Genomic DNA, 14358 nt, shown 5'->3' with positions numbered 1-14358 from the left:
ATCTCCCAGAAAACAAATTCTGAGTGCACTTTTAATCAAGTGGACACCTGACCAGCCATTCTTTAGTCACTCAGTGAGCAAAGTGTTACATATTTGCCGTCCTTCATCCTAGGAGACACGGTACTGTTCTGCAGTGCACTGTACGAAGTCAGTAGTGTCTGAGCCACCTCCCTGTTGCCGGGACACAACGCCTGAGACCCACAGTCTAAAAAGGAAGGGCTGATTGTGGCTCACGGTACAGTCCATGGTCAGCAAGCGCCAGGCACAGACTGCCCAGTGCAAGGACCTGGGCAGGAGGAGCTGCTCACACTGTGGCAGGAGGACAAGGGTTAGGAAGAGGAGCCCAGAACACAACATTCCGGGTCTCATCCCTGGTGACTGCCTCACCGGGCCCCACCCTAGCAGCAAGGCAGCTCTGAACTCGGGCGGTGGACCCTTCCACTGAGGACTGCGGCGCCCCCGCGGTCCACTCTCCTTCCAGAGGCCCTGCGTCTGAACACTGGGGGTTCAGGGGACACTAGATCTAAGCGGCAGTGATCAGTATTGGCAAATGGCAAAGAGGCCAGCAGTCACCGTACAGTACAGAAAAGTAACAAGAGGGATAGCGTGGCTCAGCGTTTTCTGTCTGTAATTCAGCAGATCCTAAAAATTAGGTTTCTAATCCCCCTCGGGCCCCACGGCACCGCTCCTGCCTTGATATTAAACAGACCTTTTGAGAACGCAGCCAGAGCAGGCATTCTGGGTTAGATTTGTTCTACACAGAGGCAATTTATTTAATTGTTAAATGAGTAAAATATGCAGCAGTTCAGTCTTGCGTGATACATGTGTAGTAGCATTTAAACCATAAATTCAAATAATTATGTTTTAAAATAATGACATAATAACACATTTGTTTTTTATTTCCTAATAAAACTCACTGTTAAATTAATTAGTTTCAAAATAGGCAATTATAAAAAAGGAAAGAGTGAAGCTGTTGAAAGCACATTGCTTCTCAGAGAAAGGTTAATTCGTAAAACACAGCTCATTATTTTTGAAATGTTTATTTATTTATTTTATTTTAATTATATTTAAATGACATTTGAATTATAATGATCATTTTTGGAAGAAAGTACAAGTGAAGTTTCACAGGGTGATTTTCTTCAGAACTGTATTAGTTGCTCATAAAATGCTTTTCAAACGTTTTGATTTTTAGTGTCGTGGATGAACTTAGAAATAAAGAGCATTATGCAGCCGTTAAAATCCAGAGTTGGTTTCGGGGCTGTCGGGTCCGGGCATATATCAGGTATGGTGATCTTTGTTGTGGAGACCTTATGTATATCATAAAAGTGCTGTTCTCAGAAATATAATTTATTCATGTTATTATTTCAAATAATCTTTTATTTTACTCCCAAGGAAGGTGTTAGATTATATCATATCCTTTAAAGGAAGTACACAGTAAATCGAATTATTTTCTTACCAAATATTTACACTATCTTTACTTTTAATAAATCTTAAGTATACAGGTAAAATTACTTGATCGAGTTCTTTTTTCCCAAATTCTATAGGAGATAATAAATGACTGAGCTTTTATTTATAGCTAAAAAGTCACTGATAGGTAGCACGGGTCAGAGGAGCCATTCCCACCCTACCATGGTGGCAGGTCACAATTAACGATGGCCAAGCGATGTCATTTAGATTAGGGCAAAAGAGTAAGAGGTTTCCCTTTCTTCATTCATCCCGCTTTTTCGTTTATCCCAAACTTTCTCTCAGTCTCCCTTTTATTCTGAAGAGAAGATAGTCCTGCAAAAAGCAGAGGGAAGGACATGCTTGATGCATAATGATTCGGAAAACAAGCTGAGGGTTACATTTTATAACTTTGTTACCGTCTCCGGAGGAAGCCAGCCGGGACAGTTTCAGGTGTGCAGAGGAGGCTTCCTTTCGGCCACAGCGAAGGGTAGGAAGACGGCAGGGAACGTGTGGTTAAGTCAGCAGACTAACACAGTGTGGGTTTGGCACACGAAGTACTACAAGGTAACAATGAGGAGGGAAGTTATTTCCTGACCTCTAGAGTTACTTCTAAGTAATTGTTATGATTTGCATCCATCATAATATTGAATGTTAGAAGGATAGCACAGGTTAGAATGGTATTCAAACCTAGTCTTAAACCAGGTGTGCTGGTGTGCATATGTAATCCCAGCCCTCCGGAGGCTGAAGCAGGAGATCACTGTGAAGTTCACCTTTTCTCGAAAAAAGCAGAGAAAAACAAAATAAAACTTTTTAAGAATAAATGATACGGAATAATTGAAATTATTGTTTAATTATAAGCCCAAAAGAAGTAGAGTGGCTATGTATGCCTTTTTTACTCCTTCTAGAAAACATTCCTCTCTGATAGAATAGTAACTTCTGGCTTTTTAAAAGTGTGCATAAAGTTAGCTTTGATTTCAATCTCTTGAGTTGTAGAAGATTATATTCTAAACAAACAGTTCAGGAACATTCCCGAGCTAGGTGCAGTGAACCAAGTCTGTAATCCCAGATATTCTGGGCAAGAGGTTCATAAATTCAAGGCCAGCCAGGGCATTTAGTGACACCTAGTTTCAAAATAATACTAATATTACTACTACTAATAATAATAATGAAAAGAGCTTGGAATGTAGCTTAGTGGTAGAACACTTGCCTACCAGATTGAATGCTATCAGTTTCTGATAAAGGAAAAACAGAGACATTTCTATTTCAATGAATGCATACTAATACACATTTTTTATCCTAGGTATTTAAACAGAGTAGCAATAATTATTCAAAAATGGTGGAGAGGTTACTTAAGCAGAAAAGTCTATCGACTTACCGTGGAGGTAAGTATAAGATGTATATGCACCTGTCACCATTTGAGTCATAGGACATGGAATGTATTAACCCCAGTTGTGTTCACAGGCAATAACGGAATTACTGATGATAAATGTTTGTCTAAGAACAGCTTTTGGCCTAATTTTTTGATAAGGGACCACTGCTGAGAAGCCTCCCTGATTTTTCCATTGGCAATTGACTGATTTGGTTTTATTTTTTCTTTTTAAAGAGGGTACAATTAAACAGAACAAAATAGATCATAAGATAACAATGTAAGAGACACAGATTTCAAAGCAAGACAACAGGAGATCTTCACTGCCTATCATATTGTCTCTTGTTTTCTTCCAAATCATTGTCCATATATTCACATACAGTGAATTCGTACTGAACAAAATAGTATTAAACTGATCAGAACAGGATGATGAAGGCATTTTAGACCTTCAAGACCAGACAATAAGGAAGTCAACAATGGGTGTCATAATGTCTCTCATTCTCTTCAAAAGAGCTGTCCATACCTTCATGTATGTTGAAATTAAGCAAAACAAAACAGACCAAAATCACTTTGAACAAAGAATAATAGTATTGCTGGATTTCACATTATGATTGTACAGAATCAGCGCAGGGTAACTTAGTGTCTCTTTTTCTTCAAAGAGAATGCTTTTCATTTCATCATGCATTATATTATCTATTATCATAAACTTTTTAGAAGTTCTATGCATGCATGGGTTTCTACTTGTATACTTATCCTTTCTGTATTAGAAGGAAAAACAAAACAAACCAAGACAAAACAAATTCCTAGAAAAATATGAATTGAAAAAGACATATAAACAACAATAGCAAAAATCCCAGAACACGGACAATACAGGCCTTCAAAACAAGGTGGTGTGAGCATAACTAGGGTTGTTATTTTACATAATGATCTTCAAGAGTTCCTCATCACCATACAATAATATGCACAATTGTTCCAACCCTTAGAGTGTTAGCTATTTTGTTCCAAGAACTTACAGAGTTTGTAGCGCAATCATCTTAGCGACCTATGTGTTTGTATAATTCTAGACATTTTTTCTTTTTTTTATTTCCCTGAGATATTATTTTTCCCCTTTAATCAGACTCTTAACTTTTCACTGTAATTATTGAGTTTTTTGTATCTTATGGTCTCTTACCATTTCTTACATTAGAGAGACTATACGGTATTTATACATGTGAGTTTGATTTATTTTACTTATGAGTATGGTCTTGAGTTGCATCCATTTACTTGTAAATATCTCAGTGTGATCATTCTTTATAGCTGAGTAGTACTCCATTGTATAAAAATACCACGTCTTTTTTTATCCATTCCTCAGTTGAAAGTCATTTAGGTTGTTTCCAAGATCTAGCTATTACAAATTGTGCTTCTGGAAACATGGATGTGCTAATGTCACTTTGATATCATTTCATTTCTTCTGGGAATATGCCCAGAAGTGGAATAGCTGGGTCAAATGGCACTTCCAAACCCAGCCTTTTAAGGGATCTTCAGACTGACATCCACAGTGGTTGCACCAGTCTATACTCCCACCAACAGTGCAGGAAAGTTCCGTTTTCCCCACAGCCTCTCCAGCATTTGTTGTTGGTAGTATTCTTGATCCTAGCCATTATTTCTGGAGTGAGATGAAATCTCAGTGTTGTTTTAATTTGCATTTTTCTAAGGACTAATGATGATGAACATTTTTTCATGTATTTATTGGTCATTTGTATTTCTTCATCTGAGAACTGTGTATTCATCTCAGATGCCCATTTTTGGAATGGGTCTGAATTTTGGGGATCTGATTTTTTTTAAGTCTATGTGTTCTGGACAGAAGTCCTTTGTCTGACAGGCTGTTCACTAAGATTTTTTTCCCCAGTTTGTGGGAAAAAATTTTCTTTTGGCTATGTTGGAGATTTCTTTCGACATGCAGAAACTCTTTAATAGGATGCTATCCCCGTTGTTTCTGTGAAGTATTTCACATGCAGTTTGATTCTTGCTCATGAATTCTCTACCTACCCCTATGTCTTCAAGATTTCTACCTACTTTGTCTTCCAAAAAATTTAGTTTTTCTGTTTCAATATTTAGATCTTTGATCCGTTTAGAGTTTAGTTTAGTACCTGGTGATAGGCATGGGTCTAATTTTAGTTTTTGGCATATGGAGAGCCACTTTTTACAGCACCATTTATTAAAGAGACTATCTTTCTTCCAGTGGACATGTTTGGCTCAAAGATAAGGTGGCTGAGTGTGTTTGTAGTTGTAGTTGTATCTTCTAATCTATTCCATTGATCTTTTTATTCTAGTACTATGCTGATTTTATTACAGTAGCTTTGTAGTATAACTTCAAGTCAGGGATTGTGATGCCTTCTGCCATGCCTTTGGTGCTTAGAATTGCCTTGTTATTCTGGGTCTCTTCTGATTCCAGATGAATTTTAGGAGTGATTTCTCCAGATCTTTGAGGTATGCTAGTGGTATTTTGATTGGGATTGCATTAAATCTGTACAATAATTTTGAGAGAGTGGCCATTTTCACAATATTTGTTCGTCCTATCCATGAACAAGGGATGTCTTTCCGTTTTCTGAGGTCCTCTTCAATTTATTTTTTCAGGATATTTTCCCTGAATATATCTTTTACTTCTTTTGTTAGATTAAGTATTTCATTTTGTTGAATGCTATTGTAAAGGATGTGGCTTCTCTTTTTTCTCTCTCAGTAATTTTATTATTAGTGTATAGAAGTGCTTTTGATTTTTGAATGTTGACTTTGTATGCAGCTACATTACTGAATTTATTTATTATACCTAGGAGTCTTTCAATGGAGTTTTGGGGGTCTTTTAGGTAGAGTATCATGTCATTCTGCAAATAATGATAGTTTAACTTACTCTTTTCCTATCCCTACTACTTTTATATCTCTCTCTTGTCTAATAGCTCTGGCTAGTATTTCCAGCACTATATTGAATAGGAATGGTGATAATACACACCTTTGTCTTGTTCCTGAAGCTGGGAAACCAAGCAACCAGCCTGCCTCCCTGCTAAGCAATAATGAACCTACTGGTGCATGGCCTAGAGTCAAACATCCCATTTCCCTTACCCTCCTTCTCCTGTCCCCCCGTTAGCAAATGGGAACCAGAAATCTGGGCATCTTTTGCGAGGCTGACCATAGCAAATAAGGGGGACTTCCTTCTACCATCTCTTTGAAGGCAAATATTTTTATTACTGTTTTGCTCTATTCTGATTAATGATACTGCTCTTTTCAATACTCTGTCTGATAAGTTGTATAATGTTGTATAATTTCATTTTATCTTCCTATATGTGATTGAAAGAACAACTATTGTAAAGATAACGAAATATACTGTGATACCTATTACTGTCATCCCAGTAACCTGCTATGAAGTTCTGTACCAATTTCACTGTACAATTTTAGTTGGCTTTATTCTGTCTTGTTCTGTTTAATACTTTCAAAATAAAATTTAAAACAAAAGATCTTTCCTTTCCTGTTACTAGCTGCAATCTTGTTTTTCCAGGTCTGAAATTCTATCTTCACTTTCATTGAGGCGTGTCATGGTTTATGTTTGTGTCCCCCAGGCCTCATGAGTTTGCATTGTTCATTTGTGATGGTTCATTGTATAGTGCTTGGATTGATGGTTCAGTGCTCCACCCACATAGGGGTGGAGCCAGGATGTGATGTAATGGCAGGAAGAAGGTGTGTCTTTCTCTTTGCTGGTTGGAGCTCGCTGTGGGCGGCTGCCATGAAATGCAGCCCAGCCGTGCCTGCCTGCCTTGGAGCCAAGTGAGTGTGGACTGAAACCTCCAAAAACTGTAAGAAATAAACCCTTCCTTTCCCAACTTGGGCATCAGGTATTTTGTCTCAGCAACGAGTAAAAAGTAACTAAGACAAGGCGGTTTTGCTAGCTTTCGGTGGAATTTTTGATTTCCTGTATATCCTCTGTATATTTCCTGTATATCTCTTTGAATCTGCTTTATGCATTGTTTGTTTCTTATATTGTTCATTCAGAGTTTCCATCTTTTTGCATTGTTCCTCTAATTTTTTAACTATGTCGTCTTTAGATGTGTTTGGTATTTCTTTCGTTACATTTATCGTTTCTTCTTTTGCCTGGGAGACTGTTTCTGATTTGAGTTCTTATACAGCTTTCTGGAGTTGTTGCTTTACTTCAGTTAATATCATTTCAGGCATTTAAGGTATATGGCTTATATTTTCTTCTGTGTCCATGCCTTCTAGTCTTGCTTGGGTTGGGCTGGAAGTTTGAGATTGCATTTTGCTCTTTCATTTTGTCATTGGCCTATATTTCCGGGTTTTGAGCTTCTCCCATGTGCTGAGATTCACCTGGCCCATTTTTGGCTCCTGGCAGAGGCAGTAGGCAATAACTAGCTGTTTGGAGTTCACTGGGCATGAGCCAGTGAGCCCTGTGCGGCCTCCTGTGATTTCAGATGCAGGGTGTGGTCTTACCACCGGGAGCGACGTTCCAAGGCTTCCCAGTGTACTGGGTTTCAACCCGTCCATGCTCTGGGCCCAGGACTCAATTTGGGCCCCTGCCAGCTGCTTGGGGTTCACTGGGCATGGCCCAGATAGGCCTGCTTGGACCTCCGGTGCATCCATGGGTGATTTCAGATGCGGGGCATGGTCTTACCGCCTGAGAACAAAGTTCCAAGGTTCCTTGTGTGCTGGGTTTCAACCCACGCACACTTTGGCCTGGAACTCAATTCAGGCCCCTGCCAGCTGCCTTCTTTTTTCTTATTTTATTCATTATAGTTCTAGTGACATTTCAGCTCACTTAAAAGTAATTTTTAAATGTTGAAATAATTTCAGCCTTATAGAAAACTTTTAAAAATATTATAAAGAACTGTCATATGCTGGTCAGTTGGATCTCTAACCCACATCACATTTTCTTGTTTTCTCTCTTTAATACATGTATTTCTCTATGTACATATCTTTGAATCATGTAAGACAAACTTTGAGAAGCAATGCACTCTTACCTCTGAATATGACTGCATATTTTATATTTCCTTATATTACAAAATCGGGAAACTAACATTTGCAAAGAAGAAAAATATTCTCTATATAGTCAATCTATTTTTATTTAACTGATTTCCCAAATCATACTTTTGTGTAGCAGCAAGATCCTTTCTATGCTATGAGTAGCCTATTCTTTTACTTTCAGGCCAGCCTGGGCTGCATAGTGAGTATGAAGCTGGCCTGGACCTCACAGTGAGACCCTGTCTCATAAAACCTAAATAAAGAAATAAAAGTCCACATGCTGCTTGGTTGTTCTGTCTCTTCGCTCACTACGACTCAAGAATACATCACCTACACTCTCTCTTTGCCTTTTATGTCCCTTGTATTGTGAATAAGTAAAGGCTGCTTATTTTCCGATTACTTCTTAATTTTGCTTTGTTATTGGTTTTTCACTGGTAAATTGTGGTTTTCCGTTTTTAGAAGGAATATATCTCAGTACATCATATCAACAAGCACAAATCTCATTTTGTCCAATAATATTAGTGTTAACTTTGGCCATTTAAAGTGGTGTCTCTTGGGTTTCCAAATTTGAAACTTAGTATTTTTCTCTTATGAAGCAAAAGTTACTTTAAATATATATATATATATATATATATATATATATATATATATTTTTTTTTTTTTTTTTTTTTTTTGGCATCAAACTTTGATATACTAGGTTTGGCAAGAACAGATGAATTTTTGTTTTTGAGACAGGATCCCACTTTGTAATTCAGGCTATCCTTGAACTCACTATGTAGCCCATGCTGGCCTTGAACTCACATGATCCTCCTGCCTCAGTCTCCTGAGTGCTGGGATTACAGTATGTACACCATGTCTGACCAACCAGTGGTGATTCTTACCTGAATCAATTATTGGTATATTTGTCGAATAGTAATTTCCTAGTCCAAGAATTTCTTCTACATTTACTTGCTAGCATTATACTGTAAGAGATTTCACTTTATTCCCAACTATTTATTTATTTTTATATCAATATGAACTCAGAGATTTCTATTTATTTATTAAATTTTTATTAGGATACATTTGCTATACATACTGATCACATTCATCATAGAGAACTTGTACCTGTACATAGTCTATCTTAATTCTTCTTTTTTCCTATTATTCTCCCCTCCTTTCAACCTTTCTTTTTATTCAACATATTATATTCAGTCACTGCCACTATTTGATTTGGTACTCAGAGATTCCCAGATTTTGCTAGTAGGGAAGCTTTTCAAGCTAACTTTTGATAGAATCAGCTTACCTAAACAGGATGATCAAGGAGATAAGTGATTTTGTATGGAGAAGCATTTTAGCCTTATTATTCATTAGTGATGAAATACATACATCAGTATTTCATACTGAGCCTATAAGTATACATGAGACATTCTGTGAGCATTTCTGTTGTTACATGCATTGCTATATTTTCTACTCAAGCTACCAATTAAATGAGATTTCTTTTAAATCAAACATACAAAAATATATACATTTCAGTGACTGTTATCAGAGTAGTTGTTTTAGTTAAGATTAGAAATGTCTTCCAGAGGCTCACATTTGGTTATGAGCCCTGGTGGGAAAGGGCTAGGCACTGGGGGCATGATGTCTTAGTTACTTTTCTCTTCTTGTTGAGACAAAATACCTGATGCTCAAAGTGAAGCAAGGAAAGGTTTGTTTCTTACAGTTTTGGGGTTTCAGTTCATATTCAGCTGGCTCCAAGGAGTGTGGCATGGCGGGGCAGTGAACAGAGTGAACAGAGCAAAAGAGGGAAAACATGCTTTCTTCCTGCCTTCCCTTGTATTGTATGCTGGTTCTACCCCTGAGTGGGTGTAGCACTCACACCACCAATCTCAGTGCTATACAATGAACCAATCATGAATGCTAGGTTCTGCCAAATCTATGATTGCATGAGGCTTGGGGAGCCACCTAAACACAAACCATAACACATGGCTTGGAAGATTAAGTTCTGTACCCAAGCTCCTCCTTTCTCTCTCTGCTTCCTGGTCATTATGTGGTAAATAGCTATCCTGTGCCATGCCATTCTGCTGTGACAATTCCACCTTACAGCCAACTTATCATGGATTAAATTCACTCTGTGAGCCTAAACAAACTTCTTGTCCTTTAAGTGCAGACGTTGTCTATTTTATCCCACTAATGAGATCACTACTATAGGAAACCGGGAACAAGAATAGGTAGTTGCTGTGACTTTACTTCACCATATAGTTTAGTATCTTTGAAACTGGTTTGAGGGAGCTATTTGAAAACATTGGGAGATACCGAACAGTGAAATTCTAAAACATTGAGTCAATGCTTGATGTATGATACCGGTCAGAGCTCAACTAGAATGCTGATGGAAATGCAAACCATAAAGATCAGGGGATATCAGCTGGGGATAAAGTTTGTCTTCATTTTGCTTATGTCGTAACACTTTGCAGGAGACTGAGGTTAAGGGTGACAGATTAAGTAACGGAGGAAACTTCAAGGCATGAATACTGCCAGCTGCTTTCAGCCAGTTTTATAGTGAAAATCAGGAGCACTGAATGACGTGAGTGTGGTTGTTGAAAATAGTAGCATTTAAAAGAAACCTAGTACTTTCTGTAAGGACAGTAGAAAAGAAGCCTTCACTCCAAAGATCCCTGCTGTCTACAGCCATATCTTTGATCCTGCCAGATTCATTCTTCCAGGACTTGGTGGCTTGTGGAGCTCATAGAAGGAATGGAAATTGTATCTGTGCTGGTGTTCCTAATGCTTAGAGTCCAGCCAGTCTCCACTACTGCCACCAATGTTGCTCCTAGGGTATTAACCACCTCCCAAGAGCTAAATGCCACATTTATTTATTTCCAAAGATTAACCCCCAGTTTTTTCCCAATAATGTGACATTTTTGCTTCTCTTTCCATTTCTGTATTTACTCTCTTCCTTTTACCCACTCCTCCTAACTCCCACTCCCTAAATAATCTCTCAGAATTCAAGTCTTTGTAAAAGAAAAGTGGGGATGGATAAACATGCATAATCCTCTTAAAGCAAACATGCGTGAAGGGACCTAGTACTTTCTTGCTCTAGGGCATGGGGCACTTGTTGAGGATACTGTTAGAATCTCCCTGTCGCCCACATTAACACACAGTGTCACATTTATTGTCCTGTAGTAATTATGCTTAAACCATAATTTTCCAGATTTATTCTGGGTAATCTTTTGTCTAATAGCTACATATAATAGTAGTGCTGAACAGTATATGATTGCATTGTAAAATGAATGGTATAAGGTAGTAACTTTAAAATTTAATAACAAAATATTCAGCAAACATTTTAGCAGAATTTTTAGCCCTATATATAAAACACATGGTGAACTTATTTTAGAAGCTAGAGAGTACAACTGTTTAGATTCTTTTTGTGACCTCTATTGTCACCTTAGCCACCAAAGCATGATTTGAAAGCCACTCATTTAATTTGCTTTTCTCTGGAAAGTTCCTGGAAAGGGAGACACACACACACATACATGCACACATGCACATGCACACACACCCCTGATGAAATTCATTGCCTGCAGGGAAGGCAACCAAGTACTTGAGGAATAGGTGTGTAAAGCACACTTTTCATGCTGAGCTTTTTTGTAGCTTTTGAATTTTAAGCAAAGTGAGTACATTATCTGTCACATGCATTAATTTGAAAAGTCAGCTTACAAAAGGACTTTTTCTGCCAAACACACACACAGCACAGAGGTAAGGATAACATGCGTTGAAATGGGGAGTTGACTTGTGCTGCAGAGGTCCAGGAAATGACACCGGGAAAGAGCCTTGTGAGGAAAAGAATGCATGAAGCTTTGAAACCGGAGGACATGGCCCTCCTTGGCACAGGGAGATTGGAGAATAGCAGAAGGTTGCTAAAGGGTTACATGCAAACTTTATAAAATAGTTTTCTCCGTTTTCAAGGGAATAACTTCCTGAATGTGTAATTTCTGGTTTGAGATTCAGCTCTTCTATGTTCCTAGTCAAGGTTTGTGAGTAGAACATGCAAGAAGTATCTTCCTTGCTTTTGTAGATGAGGAATTGGAGGCTCAGGGGACTGAGGTATAGTTAAGGCTACATGGCCCTGATCTATGTACACACAGACACCTGCCCCATAACAGGCATCTTCTCTGGGTGTCCTTTAGGTACTTGAAGTTTGCTTCTGCACAGCATGATGTGTTACATTCTTGTTCAAAATTATTCACCCCCTCACCTCCTCTTCTTGGAATGGGGATTCATCCCCACCCCACTGAGTTTTGTTTTGGCTGTGTGTTATATGCCGATGGGGGATTTGCCACACCATGTTGGAGCTTTAAGGGCCTTCCTCTTTCTTTCCTTCTGGCACACCTAGCTTACGGACTGTCCCTTCAGCCTTGGCACTTAGACAAAGAGCCATGGAGTGTAACTGCTATTAGGAACTGTAGCTCACCAGTCTTCAGGATGAGAAATGACCTTTTGGTTTCATAACCTACTGAGATGGGTGCATTTTTATCCCAGCTCAGCCGATTAGCAGTTTCAATGACAACAAAGGCAAGGATGTTGATAAGAACGTCCTGGAAAGGCTACGTGGTGATACTCACACAGAGATGTTTTGAGATTTTTGAGTTTGTGATGATGTTAGGACACCTCCATGTGGTGATAATCTTATAAGGCATTGATGCTGTCTCAGCAGAGTGTCTGCTACTTCATAATTAACACCCGACAAATGTTTACCGAGCTGAACTGTTAGATAGGAGCACAGGCTATGTATGGGTCAGAGCTGGAGGTAAAGTTTTGACAGTCACCACTCTGACAGGATTTTCCACCTAAAGAAGGAAGTATCTGAACAGTGGAAATGAGGGGCAGTAACTGAGGCTTGTGGAACATGTTAGGAAGGATTTAGGAAGAGGAAAGGATTTAAAATAGGAAACAAACAATCAAGAAAACAGAATGACACAGAATCACAGGGAGTAGAAGGGACAACTTGCAAGAAGCTTGGACATGTCGCCATTATGAAACTTGGCAGTGATCAAACAGAAAGAGGACCAAGAAAACAGGTCCAAGGATCTTCATTATAAGCACACTCTGTTTTTAGAGACAGCCTTCCTCAAAATGCTGCTAGACCAGAATGTTTCCATTTAGCCTTTAAATCTCGCAGAGGCACCAAATGGCTTGTCCAATCGGAAGGGCTGTGCTTTCCAGCACAAGGTGACCACTTTCACATTCTCCCAGAGAGCCAGAGCTGTTCCTGTCTTCCATGGTGATCAGACCTTTCTTCCCTTCTGATGACTTATTGTTCTGCACAACTTTCACCCCAGGCCTTCTTGCTGACTTTTGTGCTGCTCCATGAAAAAACAGAATCCAAATTTGCCCAGGGGTCAGGGGTCCTGGACCACTGATTCACCACCTGAAAACCCTTCCTTGTTGTAGAGGAGGAACTCTGATTCTTCTCTTTTGTGAAGTCTGTTTGCAGTTACCTGGTGGGTGTGCTCAGCGTGTACGTGTTCCACGTGTGCAGAAATTCTGGTGTTGTGTAACTGGTCACTGCGCTGTTACTAACTTGGCCTATGGCTCTGGGATCCTTCTGGTTTTCAAGTATAGAGTGTGCCGTGTAGCTTCTGCTTAGCATTCATTGCTTTATTTCATAATGGTAAAATTAAAATGGTCTTTTAAAATTTTATTTTATTTTTTGAGATGTGGTTTTACGATATTGTCTAAGCTGGTAACCACCTAGGCATAAGCAGTCTTCCTGCGTCAGCCTCCTGAGTAGCAGGAACTACAGATGTGCATCCCTGTGTCCAGGTAAAGGAGTGGTCTTGGGAACAGCAGTCCCAGGAAGATGCGGAAACGTCCTTTTATCTCTCTGTGTGAAATTATCAGTGTTACCTACAGAGGACGATTCGTGTGTCTTCTGCTTTACTGTTAAATTTATTTTACTCTTTTGCATTTAATTAGTATACAGTTTACATTATATGTAATGTTAAATCTATTTTTACTATCAGAATGTGAGAGCAGGAAAGTATAAAGGTTATAACAATATATAACTAATCTCATATGATTTATCATGAAACAAATGTGTATGAATTGTAGTACTGAACAAATCAACATTAGGCTTTTAATTTGAGATTTCCTGAATAATGTGTTTCACAGCCACCTTCACAGGCAATTTAAATTTTTTCTCAAAGTGTATTAATAGCATATGATAAAATGATTTAATTAATAGATAATTATGATTAAAAATATTGAATATTCAAATTATAAAAATAACTTACTACAATGCCAAAAATCAGGTTTTACAATAATCATATATGGCTAGCCTTAATAATTTTTTTAAAAAATATTTATTTCTGAGTGTTTAAAAGACTGGAAATAAAAAGTTTTAATAACTGTTATATGGGGTGAGGAGAGCATTAACTACCAAATTCTCTTGTATCTTCTTTTGATAAACACTTTTTCATCTTAATATAGTGATAAAATATCAATCACCAATTTTAAAACTGGTAAGAGATTGATATGACACTTTCTGTAGACATTTTTATTTCTCTTTT

General features: G+C 38.3%; 1 protein-coding gene across 2 annotated transcripts in view; it reads left to right on the top strand.

Moving 5' to 3' along the window:
- Spata17 (spermatogenesis associated 17) overlaps positions 1–14358 on the top strand; it is a 201362-nt gene that overhangs the window by 13464 nt on the left and 173540 nt on the right. For both annotated transcript variants that reach the window (XM_023566997.2, XM_023566996.2), the window contains exons 2-3: positions 1193–1282; positions 2747–2828. In XM_023566997.2, the coding sequence (XP_023422765.1) occupies positions 1193–1282; positions 2747–2828 (172 nt within the window). The remainder of the gene's footprint in view (positions 1–1192; positions 1283–2746; positions 2829–14358) is intronic.

This window comes from Cavia porcellus, unplaced genomic scaffold (genome assembly GCF_034190915.1).
Source record: "Cavia porcellus strain 051 isolate PalLab524CR breed Dunkin Hartley unplaced genomic scaffold, mCavPor4.1 scaffold_26, whole genome shotgun sequence".
Lineage (NCBI taxonomy): Eukaryota > Metazoa > Chordata > Mammalia > Rodentia > Caviidae > Cavia > Cavia porcellus.
This window is presented reverse-complemented; position numbering and strand designations above follow the sequence as displayed.